This window comes from Lepidochelys olivacea (genome assembly GCF_965140295.1).
Source record: "Lepidochelys olivacea isolate rLepOli2 genome assembly, chromosome: 3".
Taxonomy (NCBI): domain Eukaryota; kingdom Metazoa; phylum Chordata; order Testudines; family Cheloniidae; genus Lepidochelys; species Lepidochelys olivacea.
The window spans coordinates 105,227,753-105,243,209 of NC_140413.1; the positions used below are offsets into that span (position 1 = coordinate 105,227,753).

A 15,457-nucleotide genomic window follows, 5' to 3' on the forward strand; every position below is an offset into this window, starting at 1 on the left:
CTTCAAAAGGTTTGCACTCCCCCCACCCCACTCTCCTGCTGTTAATAGCTCATCTTAAGTGATCACTCTCCTTACAATGTGTATGATAAACACCCATTTTTTCATGGTCTCTGTGTATATAAATCTCCTCACTGTATTTTCCACTTTATGCACCGATGAAGTGAGCTGTAGCTCACGAAAGCTTATGCTCAAATAAATTGGTTAGTCTCTAAGGTGCCACAAGTACTCCTTTTCTTTTTACAAATAAAGTGTTAGGTTTGTTTCTGATTTAACTGGATTTCCCTCAAGCTTTTACTTATTACTTATATGCCTTGCAAAGTTGCTACACAAAAACACTGTGGTTGGTTTTGTTGGTTTGTTTTTGACAAAAAGTAGGAAAACAATTCCTGTATTATATGGAGCATTTTCCTCTGACATCCTCTGTTGGCATTTTTGCCTTAGAGGGTGTGACAGAATGCTGAGAATCAGCAGCTGAACTAACACTCTCCGGTCACTGTTTAACCAATCAGGTCCCCAGCAGGACCTGATTAAGGAGAGGAGTTCCTGATTACATATCAGATTGGAGCTGAGCAGCTAATGAGCCCATTAACAAGGAGACTGGAGAAAAGAGCACAGGAAGGAAGTGAAAGTGGGGAGAAGCAGAAGAGAGAGAAAGGCTAATAGGGCCTGACAAAAGGGAAGTTCTCTGGAAGGAGACATCTTTTCTCCCCCGACCTTTGGAGACGGGGTAGTAAAACTAGAGGACATGGTAAATACAGTGACTACACTAGCAGGTAAAAGGTGATGGAGTGAAATACTGTAAATAATGCACAGTATCTACATGAGAGACGATCTCTGAGCTGTTTGTGCAAAGCATAGAGGATGGGAACAGTGGGTGTCCCATCACATAGAGGAAATGATTAGTCCCTGACATGAAAGAGTAACAAATAGCAAGCAATAATGTCCAGTGCTACAAGCTTCAGACGTTATATCCAACAAGACTTCACTATGTCAGTCCACCACACGATGGTTTTCCACTACAAGTCTCAATTCTAGTTAATATGACATGCACTAAGAGGTCTCCAATGACTGTGTGCATGGCCTGGAAGTTTCCATTCTTAACAAGGGCCATTGGAAGGAATCTTCCTTTGGTCACTGGGACCAAGTCCAGAGGTAAATCTGTACTATTGTGATTTGATTTTTCATCTGGCTCAGCAGCAGGCAAATTGCTCCATCTTAGACTTTCATAGGCCTGCTTACCAATGTTTAATTTACACCCACTTCCTTATGATCTCTGACTTGGGTCCAAGGCTTCTGCAAGCCTGCAAAGACAGGTACTAATCTCAATTTCCATTTTTAAATTAGCCTTTGGGAAATTTTTGGAGCTTCACTCTCTGCCCAAACAGCTCTGCATCAGGCTTATCGGTGATGTCTCATGTGAAGTAATGGAAGTAATGCCTTTATTTTCTGTACATTGCATCTTTAAATTTATAAGAACTTGTGTGGAGGCAGCTGTCATGTTGTTTCCAGACTTCCTAATACAGAGTGGACATACCCACTGCACTCTCAAAGATATTTTACTTTTTTAATTGGCTGTTTTCCTTAATCTACAAGGAAAGTGCACACGGTTGCACTCTGTGTTTGGCAAGATAGAATATGGAAATCAGGATGTGCTTCATAGGTTCATAGACTTTAAGACCAGAAGGGACCACTGTGATCATCCAGTTTGACTTCCTCCAAAATGCAGGCCATAGAACCTCACCCAGTAATCCCTGCATCAAACCGATAATTTGTGATAATCTAAATTGGACATCCCAAATTGATTTAATGACTCCAAGTGATGGAGAATCTACCACATTACTAGATAAAATTGCTCCATTGGTTAATTACCCTTACTGTTAAAAATCTGCTCTTTATTTTTCGTCTAAATTCGTCTAGCTTTAGCTTCCAATCTTTGGATACTGTTATGCATTTTTCTACTACATTAAAGAGTAACTGACTATTAGAAATCTCTTCCCCATGTAGGTACTTGTTGACCATGATAAAGTCACCTCCTAATCTTTTCTTGGATAAACTAAACAGACTGAGCTTCTTCAGCCTGACACTGTTTTCCAAACTTCTAATCATTTGCGTAGCTCTTTTCAGAACTCTTAAATGGTCTCTGCATTATCATCAGTAATCTGAGTCTATGTTTAGAGATATGCAAGTGTTAAACGTTTTCTTGAGTTACCTTCAACGACTGCAGGGAGTCTGCATTTGTATCACAGTAGAGGATAATGTTGTTGGCCATACTGAAGCTCTCTCTGACTCCCAAATGGTAGAACAAGGAAGGCTGACGGAAAGCATCACTCATCTCCACCACTGCAATATCTGCAAAAAACCAGTAAAAGAATAACTGTAAGTCATGCAGTTCCGAAAGGGGAGTACCTAAGCTCTTCTCCTCCACCAGTTGTTGTTTGACAGAGTCTGCATTTTAAAGACGGAAATAAAGAACAGGAGGGTTTCCCCCTTTTTAGATATCACAGCTGAATTTTCAGTGCATAACCAGCAGGAAGTGGTTTCTCTTTACAGCATTTTTTTTTTTTAAAGAAAGCAGAACTTCATTTCACTAACTAGAAAAGGATAGAATGTCACTGAACAGGAGATAACGGAAAAGCTCATTTTGAGTCTTGCACGAGCACATGATCTATTTGCCTATCCTATACATGATGATTTAGGATTGTGGAAAAAACTAATGATATTTTAACTTGTACATAAAAATACACAAAATGTATTTACTCTGGGAAAGATGTACAAAAAAATTGCACTGTATCAGTCTCGTTGCATGATAAAAGGTAAACCCACAATCTCTACATTTGAAATTCTACAGACCAATCTACCTTTAAAATTCAGTGCAGAAGGAAGTAAAAGACAAGAGACACAAAGTGATACATATTTATTTTGATTTATGGAAGAAGAGGGAGGAATCCCAAATCCCTACGTACCCCAACACAAATTACAATGTAAACATAGACCTTGACCCAGCCAACAGGTCTGTGCATGCAGAACTCTGCTCACATGAACAAAGTAAAACACATGGGTAAGTGCTTGTAGAATGCGGGCCGCAGTCCTTCCAGGCACTTGTGACCCAAATCAAGCGCACAAAAATAAATGAAGTGCCTAAGCTGATGCATCCCCAGCTTCACTTTTCCGAACTTTTCGCAATGCCATGACCAAACAAAAATCAACCACACAAATCATTAATTGCAGCTCACATTTATGAGGATGTTTATTAAACCAAGAACTGTAGCTCTCTTTTCCTGCAATACCCTTGTGGAGTCAAAAATCCACTATGTTAAGAGAACTGACTCATCTCTGCTTCTCACGCACACACCATCTGCCTCTTGCATCAACCTCACTTCCTCCTCGAGTCAGCCAAAATATATGTATTTTAAAGAAAAAAAAGGAGTCAGATGGGTTATGTAAACTATTGGCTGTTATCAAGAATCTGCTTTCCTTTCAACCTCAACGATTACCTGGGAGAGGTTTTCTTTTAGAAGCTTCAAATGTTTTGTTTTCTTTGAGTGAATGGGATTGAAAGCAATTCTCTATTTACATTTTCTTTCAATTATATTCTATTACAGCAAAGAAGAACAGAAATGTAATACCCAAATATTACCTCTCGCTTTCTCCCTCTCTCGCACACACAAATATATACCGTAACATTAAATGGGAAGGGCGGGAGGGGGAGAAGAGAGTAGGAGAGAGAGAGGGGAAAGTGTAATAAGAGCCAAATAAGTATTATGATAATACCACTGTACTTTATCTCTGTGTGATTATGCTTTGTTTTTTTTAAATCAAGTTACACTGCAGCAAGTTCTCCTTTTAAAGTATTTTTTTTAACTATTGTTACTCACGTGACACATATGGCAATTTCTTGCAATACCCTTGAAAAACCTTATTGCACTATGTTAAGGATCTTTGGAATCGATTTTATTCAATGAAAAGGTTACGTATTATTGTGGGCCAGGATGATCAAAGGACTATACTGAACAATATGTTAGACAAGAATGATCTTTTGGGACAAAACATGTCAAATGGAATTCCTGGGAAATATCTAGGGGAAGGTGAATACAAAGGCCCTACACTTGTTATTCAAAAAAACAACCTTTTGAAGCTATGCCCTGAGGAGAGAACCACTGGCATGGCATTTTGGGGTGTATAAGTAGGGGCATAGCGAGCAGATCAAGGGACGTGATCATTCCCCTCTATTCGACATTGGTGAGGCCTCATCTGGAGTACTGTGTCCAGTTTTGGGCCCCACACTACAAGAAGGATATGGATAAATTGGAGAGAGTCCAGCGAAGGGCAACAAAAATGATTAGGGGTCTGGAACACATGACTTATGAGGAGAGGCTGAGGGAACTGGGATTGTTTAGTCTGCAGAAGAGAAGAATGAGGGGGGATTTGATAGCTGCTTTCAACTACCTGAGAGGTGGTTCCAGAGAGGATGGTTCTAGACTATTCTCAGTGGTAGAAGAGGACAGGACAAGGAGTAATGGTCTCAAGTTGCAGTGGGGGAGGTTTAGGTTGCATATTAGGAAAAACTTTTTCACTAGGAGGGTGGTGAAACACTGGAATGCGTTACCTAGGGAGGTGGTGGAATCTCCTTCCTTAGAAGTTTTTAAGGTCAGGCTTGACAAAGCCCTGGCTGGGATGATTGAATTGGGGATTGGTCCTGCTTTGAGCAGGGGGTTGGACTAGATGACCTCCTGAGGTCCCTTCCAACCCTGATATTCTATGATTCTATGAAAAAAGAAAAGGAGTACTAGTGGCACCTTAGAGACTAACCAATTTATTTGAGCATAAGCTTACGTGAGCTACAGCTCACTTCATCGGATGCATTTAGGTATTTTCCACTAAATGCATCCGATGAATCATAGAATCATAGAATATCAGGGTTGGAAGGGACCCCAGAAGGTCATCTAGTCCAACCCCCTGCTCGAAGCAGGACCAATTCCCAGCTAAATCATCCCAGCCAGGGCTTTGTCAAGCCTGACCTTAAAAACCTCTAAGGAAGGAGATTCTACCACCTCCCTAGGCAACACATTCCAGTGTTTCACCACCCTCTTAGTGAAAAAATTTTTCCTAATATCCAATCTAAACCTCCCCCACTGCAACTTGAGACCATTACTCCTCTTTCTGTCATCTGCTACCATTGAGAACAGTCTAGAGCCATCCTCTTTGGAACCCCCTTTCAGGTAGTTGAAAGCAGCTATCAAATCCCCCCTCATTCTTCTCTTCTGAAGGCTAAACAATCCCAGCTCCCTCAGCCTCTCCTCATAACTCATGTGTTCCAGTCCCCTAATCATTTTTGTTGCCCTTCGCTGGACTCTCTCCAATTTATCCACATCCTTCTTGAAGTGTGGGGCCCAAAACTGGACACAGTACTCCAGATGAGGCCTCACCAATGTCGAATAGAGGGGAACGATCACGTCCCTCGATCTGCTCGCTATGCCCCTACTTATACATCCCAAAATGCCATTGGCCTTCTTGGCAACAAGGGCACACTGCTGACTCATATCCAGCTTCTCGTCCACTGTCACCCCTAGGTCCTTTTCCGCAGAACTGCTGCCTAGCCATTCGGTCCCTAGTCTGTAGCTGTGCATTGGGTTCTTCCGTCCTAAGTGCAGGACCCTGCACTTATCCTTATTGAACCTCATCAGATTTCTTTTGGCCCAATCCTCCAATTTGTCTAGGTCCTTCTGTATCCTATCCCTCCCCTCCAGCGTATCTACCACTCCTCCCAGTTTAGTATCATCCGCAAATTTGCTGAGAGTGCAATCCACACCATCCTCCAGATCATTTATGAAGATATTGAACAAAACCAGCCCCAGGACCGACCCTTGGGGCACTCCACTTGATACCGGCTGCCAACTAGACATGGAGCCATTGATCACTACCCATTGAGCCCGACAATCTAGCCAGCTTTCTACCCACCTTATAGTGCATTCATCCAGCCCATACTTCTTTAACTTGCTGGCAAGAATACTGTGGGAGACCGTGTCAAAAGCTTTGCTAAAGTCAAGAAACAATACATCCACTGCTTTCCCTTCATCCACAGAACCAGTAATCTCATCATAAAAGGCGATTAGGTTAGTCAGGCATGACCTTCCCTTGGTGAATCCATGCTGGCTGTTCCTGATCACTTTCCTCTCATGTAAGTGCTTCAGGATTGATTCTTTGAGGACCTGCTCCATGATTTTTCCAGGGACTGAGGTGAGGCTGACTGGCCTGTAGTTCCCAGGATCCTCCCTCTTCCCTTTTTTAAAGATTGGCACTACATTAGCCTTTTTCCAGTCATCCGGGACCTCCCCGGTTCGCCACGAGTTTTCAAAGATAATGGCCAATGGCTCTGCAATCACAGCCGCCAATTCCTTCAGCACTCTCGAATGCAACTCGTCCGGCCCCATGGACTTGTGCACGTCCAGCTTTTCTAAATAGTCCCTAACCACCTCTATCTCCACAGAGGGCTGGCCATCTCTTCCCCATTTTGTGATGCCCAGCGCAGCAGTCTGGGAGCTGACCTTGGTTAGTGAAAACAGAGGCAAAAAAAGCATTGAGTACATTAGCTTTTTCCACATCCTCTGTCACTAGGTTGCCTCCCTCATTCAGTAAGGGGCCCACACATTCCTTGGCTTTCTTCTTGTTGCCAACATACCTGAAGAAACCCTTCTTGTTACTCTTGACATCTCTTGCTAGCTGCAGCTCCAGGTGCGATTTGGCCCTCCTGATATCATTCCTACATGCCCGAGCAATATTTTTATACTCTTTCCTGGTCATATGTCCAACCTTCCACTTCTTGTAAGCTTCTTTTTTATGTTTAAGATCCGCTAGGATTTCACCATTAAGCCAAGCTGGTCGCCTGCCATATTTACTATTCTTTCGACTCATCGGGATGGTTTGTCCCTGTAACCTCAACAGGGATTCCTTGAAATACAGCCAGCTCTCCTGGACTCCTTTCCCCTTCAAGTTAGTCCCCCAGGGGATCCTGGCCATCCGTTCCCTGAGGGAGTCGAAGTCTGCTTTCCTGAAGTCCAGGGTCCGTATCCTGCTGCTTACCTTTCTTCCCTGCGTCAGGATCCTGAACTCAACCAACTCATGGTCACTGCCTCCCAGATTCCCATCCACTTTTGCTTCCCCTACTAATTCTACCCGGTTTGTGAGCAGCAGGTCAAGAAAAGCGCCCCCCCCCCAGTTGGCTCCTCTAGCACTTGCGCCAGGAAATTGTCCCCTACGCTTTCCAAAAACTTCCTGGATTGTCTATGCACCGCTGTATTGCTCTCCCAGCAGATACCAGGAAAATTAAAGTGATGATTAAAGATGAAGTGAGCTGTAGCTCACGAAAGCTTATGCTCAAACAAATTGGTTAGTCTCTAAGGTGCCACTAGTATTCCTTTTCTTTTTGCAAATACAGACTACCACGGCTGCTACTCTGAAAACTGTCTGATGATTAGATGTTCCTGAAGGGGGGAGGAAATCAAAGGCTTATAAAAAAAATAGGCTGATCTGTGCAGTCTGTGTGCTAGTTCTGAGCTGAGGCCGTTATGAACTTGTCATCACAGAAAAGCCCCTTGATGGGTCTGCAGGACTAACTCCTAACAGAGCCCCTGCAGGAGTTGGAGGTGAACTCTGGTAAGCTTTTCGGCATGCATGTAGTTTCTTTTATTGTTTTTAATATGTTTTCTCTGTGACACTTTCACCTAAAGAATACAAGAGGTTGCTTACAAAGAGCTGTGTGTACCTTATAACTGTGGGCAATTACGCTGCTTATAGCCTCTGGAGAGAGCAAAGCGCAGCTGCTGACTGCTCTGGGCTGTCTGACTTGCAGTGGAACCATGTAGCATGGAAAAAACACCCAGTAAGGAGGGTGAGACGTACATCTCCACGCAAGAGAGGTGATGGGTTGGAGCCAGAAGCCTAAAAGGTGGGTGTCCTCGATGGACCAGGGAGCGGAAATACAGGAGCAGTTGCCCTGAACTGTGACAACATGAGTTTATCTTGAGCAATTTTAAGCTATGGTATACTTTTCTTGTCATGATGCTCAGAGGGGAATTTGAGCAACTTTCCATTATGTTTAACTCTTGAATTTTACAAGATGGTTTTGAAACTCTTATGGGAGTAACAGAAATAATATAAGATAAGAAGAAACAAATAATTTAAAAGCATGCAGGCCAAAACCAGACAAAAAATATGAAAGATATTTGAGATCATCCTTTGCGAGCACTGCTGAAATCTCATGTTCTCACCATCTTGGGAAAACACATAGTATAAGAACGCAGCCCATTAGAGATTAAACTCATCTTGCTTATCATTTTTCACAGCAGCAATTTATAAGCAAAAGAGATATCATTTTATGAGCATGCTATCTCTGCCATGTGAGAGTATCAATATTATCTTGTAACAGCAACAAACCTCCCTCCGGAGAGAATCCATTCCCTGCATCCCCTCAAGCAAGGAACACAGAAAAGCCATAACCTTTGGCATTGATTTGCTGCAGGGGATCTAAAGCTTTTTCCTTGCACTGCCTCCACTCTGCCACCTTACTCTTGGTGTCACATGGCCACCCCATCAGTGTCTTCTTCCTGACACTCTCAAATTAGTGTAATACATAAACACAGAGAAAGCTAGGCCATTAGGAGGAGGTGCAGGTATAGGTGTGGATGGGAGTGTAAATTTCACAAAATATATGGCAGCATCCTCTCTTATCTATACCTATGGACTTATATAGCTCTCATCACCACAGTATAGGAGTGGCTCCCAAGTATTTCAAAACAGAAACAACCATCTCACTCTCTTTCTTCCTGATTAACCTGTAGGAGAAATAGCTTGATTAGTTTATAGGTATAGGTTTGGATTAGGTTATAGGTTTATAGACTTGGATTATGTTTGTGTGTATGAGAGAGAGAACATGTGTGTTGTGTGTAAAAAGAAAAGGAGTACTAGTGGCACCTTAGAGACTAAACAATTTATCTGAGCATAAGCTTTCATGAGCTACAGCTCACTTCATCAGATGCATTCAGTGGAAAATACAGTGAGGAGATTTATATACACACAGTGCATGAAAAAATGGGTGTTATCATACACACTGTAAGGAGAGTGATCACTGAAGATGAGCTATTACCAGCAGGAGAGCAGGGGGGTGGGTGGGTGGGGGAGAAACCTTTTGTAGTGATAATCAAGGTGGGCCATTTCCAGCAGTTAACAGGAACGTCTGAGGAACCGTGGGGGGTGGGGTGGGGGAAATAAACATGGGGAAATAGTTTTACTTTGTGTAATGACCCATCCACTCCCAGTCTCTATTCAAGCCTAAGTTAATTGTATCCAGTTTGCAAATTAATTCCAATTCAGCAGTCTCTCAGAGTCTGTTTTTGAAGTCTTTTTGTTGTAATATTGCAACCTTTAGGTCTGTAATCGAGTGACCGGAGAGATTGAAGTGTTCTCTGACTGGTTTATGAATGTTATAATTCTTGACATCTGATTTGTGTCCATTTATTCTTTTACGTAGAGACTGTCCAGTTTGACCAATGTACATGGCAGAGGGGCATCACTGGCACATGACGGCATATATCACATTGGTGGATGTGCAGGTGAACGAGCCTCTGATAGTGTGGCTGATGTTATTAGGCCCTGTGATGGTGTCCCCTGAATAGATATGTGGACACAATTGGCAACGGGCTTTGTTGCAAGGATAGGTTCCTGGGTTAGTGGATATTATATTAGTTACTATTTCCCCATGTTTATTTCCCCCCCCCTCACCCCCCATGGTTCCTCAGACGTTCCTGTTAACAGCTGGAAATGGCCCACCTTGATTATCACTACAAAAGGTTTCTCACCCCCCACCCCCCTGCTCTCCTGCTGGTAATAGCTCATCTTCAGTGATAACACCCATTTTTTCATGTACTGTGTGCATATAAATCTCCTCACTGTATTTTCCACTGAATGCATCCGATGAAGTGAGCTGTAGCTCATGAAAGCTTATGCTCAAATAAATTGGTTAGTCTCTAAGATGCCACTAGTACTCCTTTTCTTTTTGCGAATACAGACTAACACGGCTGCTACTCTGAAACCTGTGTTGTGTGTGTGTGTGTGTGTGCGCGCGCAGAAATTATTGGGAGAAAGCTAGGCCAAATAAATGACCTATGTATTTAGTTAGGAATAATGCGAGGCCTATGGTCAATCCTGTCTCTTGCAGGAGTACTGTATGTCCGTATTCTAAATCCAGCTTCCGGGAATTTCTTTCTCCCATTTTACAGGCTCCTGCAGTGTAGCTGTCACAAGAGGTCTTGGTTAAGGAGGGAATGGAGGTCTCTCTAGTAGATGGAGCTAGTCCAGTAGTTGGAACTCCTGAATATCAGGATAGAAACCTTGAACTTTACTTTGAATTCAATAAGGAGTCAGCACATGGAGTGCAGAACAAGGGGATGCATTCACAGCAGTTTGTGTTGCTAAGCAGACAGACTGCTGTATTTCGTAGTGGATTTTTCAGGCTTCATTCCTAGATATAAACTGCAATAATCTTGCCAAGAACTCACAAATAGGTGGATCGCTGGGCCTAGATCTGCATCCAACAGGATAAGGAACATTCATCTAATAGCTGGGACATACCCTGTCCTATCTTCTTCCACAGACATCAACAGATCAAATTCCTCAAACCGGGAAGGGATTGGGCGTGAATCTAATGATCCATTTCTAAATTCGTTATAAAGACCTTCTCACTTCCGTAGTGTGCGAACAGGGATTTAAAAAAGCAAGACTAATACTTGAAGGGCCAAATCTGATTCCACTCAACTTATGACAAAAATTCAGTGGGACCAGGATTTGATCGAGCCTACAGATCATATTGATCATGAGTATATAAAATGCCAGAACCCCATTTGCCATAGCTCTGTAACCATGGTATTCTATCACTGCCATCAAAAGAAGAAATTAATCCCTTTAATGTACTGTTGCAGGAGGAAACCTGTTTATCTGTCTTCCATTGACTGGAAAGCATTACTTTACAAGTTATAAAGCAGCATTTCAGCAAAGGTTACTGTAATATTTACAGATTTGCAGTGAAGTAAAACAGCCTTTCAGTCCATTTATCAAAATATTCACATTTCCCCTTTAAGGGGAGAGAAACCATAATAGACAGGTGAAATTCACCTGTGGTATGAATGGAAGACAAAGCCTTCTCAATATCTAAGCCCTATAGAATCATAGAAGATTAGGGTTGGAAGAGACCTGAGGAGGTCATCTAGTCTAATCCCCTGCTCAAAGCAGGACCAACCACAACTAAATCATCCCAGCTAGGGCTTTGTCAAGCTGGGCCCTAAAAACTTCTAAGGATAGAGATTCCATCACCTACCTAGATAACCCATTCCAGTGCTTCACCACCCTCTCAGTGAAATAGTTTTTCCTAATATCCATTCTAGACCTCCCCCATTGCAACTTGAGACCATTGTTCCTTGTTCTGTCATCTGCCACCACTGTGAATAGCCTAGCTCCATCCTCTTTAGAACCCACCTTCAGGTAGTTGAAGGCTGCTATCAAATCCCCCCTCACTCTTCTCTTCTGCAGACTAAATAACCCCAGTTCCTTCAGTCTCTCCTCGTAAGTCATGTGCCTCAGCCCCCTAATCATTTTCGTTACCCTCTGCTGGACTCTCTCCAATTTGTCCACATCCCTTCTGTAGTGGGGGGCCCAAAACTGGACACAATACTCCAGGTATGGCCTCACCAGTTCCGAAGAGAGGGGAATAATCACTCTTGTGCTCTTTTTTATCCTCCCTGGATAAAAAAAAAATTGATCTGGCTACAGGTCATTGATAAAGGGTAGCCCTTCTTTAAAAAGTGGGAATGATACTACCTTCCTTTGTAAAGTATTTTCAGATCAACAGGTAAAAGTGCCATGCAAAAGCTAAATATTATTGTTTGCTAGTTAGCAAAGTAAAAACAGGCACCAGTCAAAAGAGATGAAGGGGGTATGGGGGCGCAAGACTATCAGTGTTACGGGGCAAAAAACTGCCCCACTATAAATAGTATCAACTGAATAAATGTCTCTTCTCAAGAGAAAGTTATTTACCTAATAGTAACTGGAGGTTCTTCAGGATGTGCGGCCTCTATCTGTATTCCATTGCAGGTGCACTTGCGCTCCATGAGCCTGGAATTGGAGAATTCTTGCAAGCAGTGTCTGCCAGTCTGTATATGTGCCCTTGCTCTCCTTGTGCTTCTAAGAGAGGGTGTAAAGGGCGGAGCAGACTGACCACCTCTCCAATTCATTCTCTACTGCAAATCCAGGTAAGATCTGAAGCAGAGGGGAAGGAGGGCAGTTAGTACAATACAGATATGGACCACGCATCTCAAAGAACCTCGAGTTACTATAAAGGTAAGTAACTTTCTCCTCTTCTTTGAGTGCTGGTCCCTATGTACATTCTACTGTGGATGACTAACACACAATACTCAAGCAGGAGGAGGGAATGAGGATACAGACGGCAAAGCTGTTTGAAGAACCTCTGTCCCAAAGGATGCATCAGAAGAGGAGTCTCCGACCAGAGCATAATGTCTTGAATACATGTGGCTCAAACTCCACGTAGCTGCCCTGCAAAATGTCAAGCAGGGGCACTTCTTGAAGCAATGCCACTGAGACCACTTGTGCCACTGTAGAGTGCGCCCTTACCCAAAGAGGGGAAGGAAGTTGTGACAACTGGTAGCCACGTAGGATACAGCCCAAGATCCATTTAAAAATCTTCTAGGAAGATACAGATCAGCCTCAAACTTGTTCTGCTTCGGCAAGAAACAGTCTAGGTGATTTTCTGATTGGCTAAGAGAATGAAGTCTCCTCTCCTCCTCAGATGCATGGAGTTTCAGAAAAACACACATGGAAGTCAATTGCCTGGTTTATGTGAAATTCTGAAACTACCTTAGGGGTGAATTTTGGATAGAGACATAACAAGACTTTGTCCTTATGGACTATGGTGTATGGCATACCTGCTACCAGGGCTCCAAGTTCACCTACCCTTCTGGCTGAGGTGATGACTCAAAGAAATTCAACTTTCATTAACAGGTGAGACACAGAACATGTAGCTACTGGTTTGAAGGGGGCTTAGTGAGTGCCAAAAGTACAAAGTTCAAGTCCCCATGAGAAGTTGGTCTCCTTACTGGCAAAAAGGTTCTGATTAGGCCTTTCAAGAATCTGCAAGTCAGCAGGGGAATGAAAACTGAATAACCATCTGATTGCAGAGGACACACACACAGATTACTTCCAGGTGGACTCATACAGAACTGAGGGAGACACCAGTTGTTTTGAGAGAGAGAGAGAGAGAGAGAGAGAAAATATTCCAAAATGAAGGGGATATCTGTTGACTCTGGAAATACATGTTTCTGCTGTGCCCAAATGAAAAAACACTTAAACTTGGCAAAGTCACATTTCCTGGTAGAATCCTTTTCCAATATTAAGAATGATTTGTAAGGCTTCAAAGCAGGAACACTCTAGGCTTGACACCCTTCCAAAAACCAAGTCCTGAGATGAAGTGCTTTAGGGTTGAGAGGCTTGATCCTGCCATTCTCCAGGGTCAAGAGATCGAGAAAAGACTGTATACTGATTGGTGAATGAGATGACATTTGTAGCAGATATGGGAACCAAAATTAATTGGGCCAATTGGGGGTGATGAGGATGACTTTTGCCTTGCCCTCTTGAATTTCCCATAAGATCCAAGGTAGGAAAGGCATAGCTAAGATAACCTGACCAAAGAAGGACAGCATTGCCTAGGGCTCCTCTGGAACAGTATATATTGCATTTCCTGTTTGTTTGGGAGGCAAACAGATCCCAGGTGATGGTTCCTCATTGAGCAAAAATACTGTTCACTACTGAATTGTGCAACTCCCACTCGTGATCGATAGCAAAGTGCCTGTTGAGGGTGTCTGCCATCACAATATGAGTTCCTGGAAGGTACGCTGCTGACAGGGCAATTAGATTCCTGATATACCAATTCCATAGGGTTTCGGCTTCTACCCACAGGGGATGGATCTCTTCCCTCCCTGTTTGTTGATGTAAAAGACAGTTGTCATGTAGTTTGACATTATGAGGACATGGTGAAACTGGATGAATGACAGAAAGGCTCTGCAAGCCTCTCGGACTGCCCAAAGTTCCAGAAGATTCATGCGCATCCTGGTCTCTCAAGGCATTCAAGTGCTCTGTGCCATATGGCTGTCCATGTGGGCCCACAGCCTAAGAAGAAGGCATCTGTAATCATCATCTTGTCTGCTGAGGATAGGAAGGGAACACCCTCACATAGTCAATGGGGATCTTTCTACCACATTAGTGATGACAATACCCTGGCGGGATTCAAGCTGTGTTTGTTTGGTGAATGCACTATTTGGAGCCACGACCGGAGGCAATGAAGGTGGCATCTGGCGAAGGGGATTACATAAGGGCATGAAGTCATGAACCCCTGGAGAAAAACACAAGTCATGACTGGTGCAGCAGAGTTGCACATAACCTGGTCTATCAGGTTGTTTTTGGAGCGAAACCTGTCCCCTGATAGATAAGCTCTTGCTGTGACTGAGGCCAAGGTCGCTCCTGTGAAGACTATAGTTTGTGTCTGACTGAGGGTAGACTTCCAAGTTCACACTGACTCCTGGAGAGGATAGGAGCTGAAGCATTAATGAGGGCAACACGTAGACTTGTTGATGTGTCCTGGCAATGAGAAGTTGAGATAAGTGAAGTCATTGAGATAAGTGAAAATGGTGAAGCTGCTTCATCTGAAATGAGCTGCTACTATCTGGATGACTTTGGTAAAGAACCTGAGGTCAGTGGTAAGGTCAAATGGGAGCACCCTGTATTGAAAGTGGTAGGGGCCCACTATGAATCTGAGAAGCCACCTGACGGCACAGTGAATGTCCAAATGAAAATACCCATTCTGGATATCAAGAGCTGTAAACCAAACGTCCTTTTCCAGGGATGGTTGAGATTGCAGAGCTTGAGAATGGGTCTCCAAACACCTTTCTTTTTGGGTATTGAGTAAAAGCCTCTGGTGTTGAAGAGGTACCAGTTCTATTGCTCCCTGCTGCAGGAGGGATTCCACTTCCTGTCAGAGAATCCCCTCATGAAAAGGTCCTGAAGAGGGACAGAGATTGTGGTTTTGGAGACGGTAGGGAAGTAAACTCAACTGCAGAGCCGAAATGGAGAATGTCAAATACCTACTTGTCCTTTGTTATTACACTCCAGTTGCCAAAAAAGACTGCTAGATGACCCTCAAAGAATATGTGGGAATCAAACAGTGGTGACATCATTGGTGGTTTTCAGCTCTTGAACTCCTGTCAAAAATATCTTTTAGCTAGGGAATGCAGTTGAGATGCTCTTGTTGACACAGGAGTTGAAGGGAAATGAGAATTTTGCATCCTTTGTTTTTTATGAGGTGGACCATAAGTCTGCTGATGATAAAACTATGAGTCAC

The 15,457-nt window shown here is 43.2% G+C and overlaps 1 protein-coding gene across 1 annotated transcript in view; it reads right to left on the reverse strand.

The window, feature by feature from the left end:
- The window catches only part of MAP3K5 (mitogen-activated protein kinase kinase kinase 5), a 156,533-nt gene that overhangs the window by 104,001 nt on the left and 37,075 nt on the right, over positions 1 to 15,457 (reverse strand). The window contains exon 2 of the mRNA XM_084623488.1: positions 2,210 to 2,349. Coding sequence (XP_084479614.1) covers positions 2,210 to 2,349 — 140 coding nt within the window. The remainder of the gene's footprint in view (positions 1 to 2,209; positions 2,350 to 15,457) is intronic.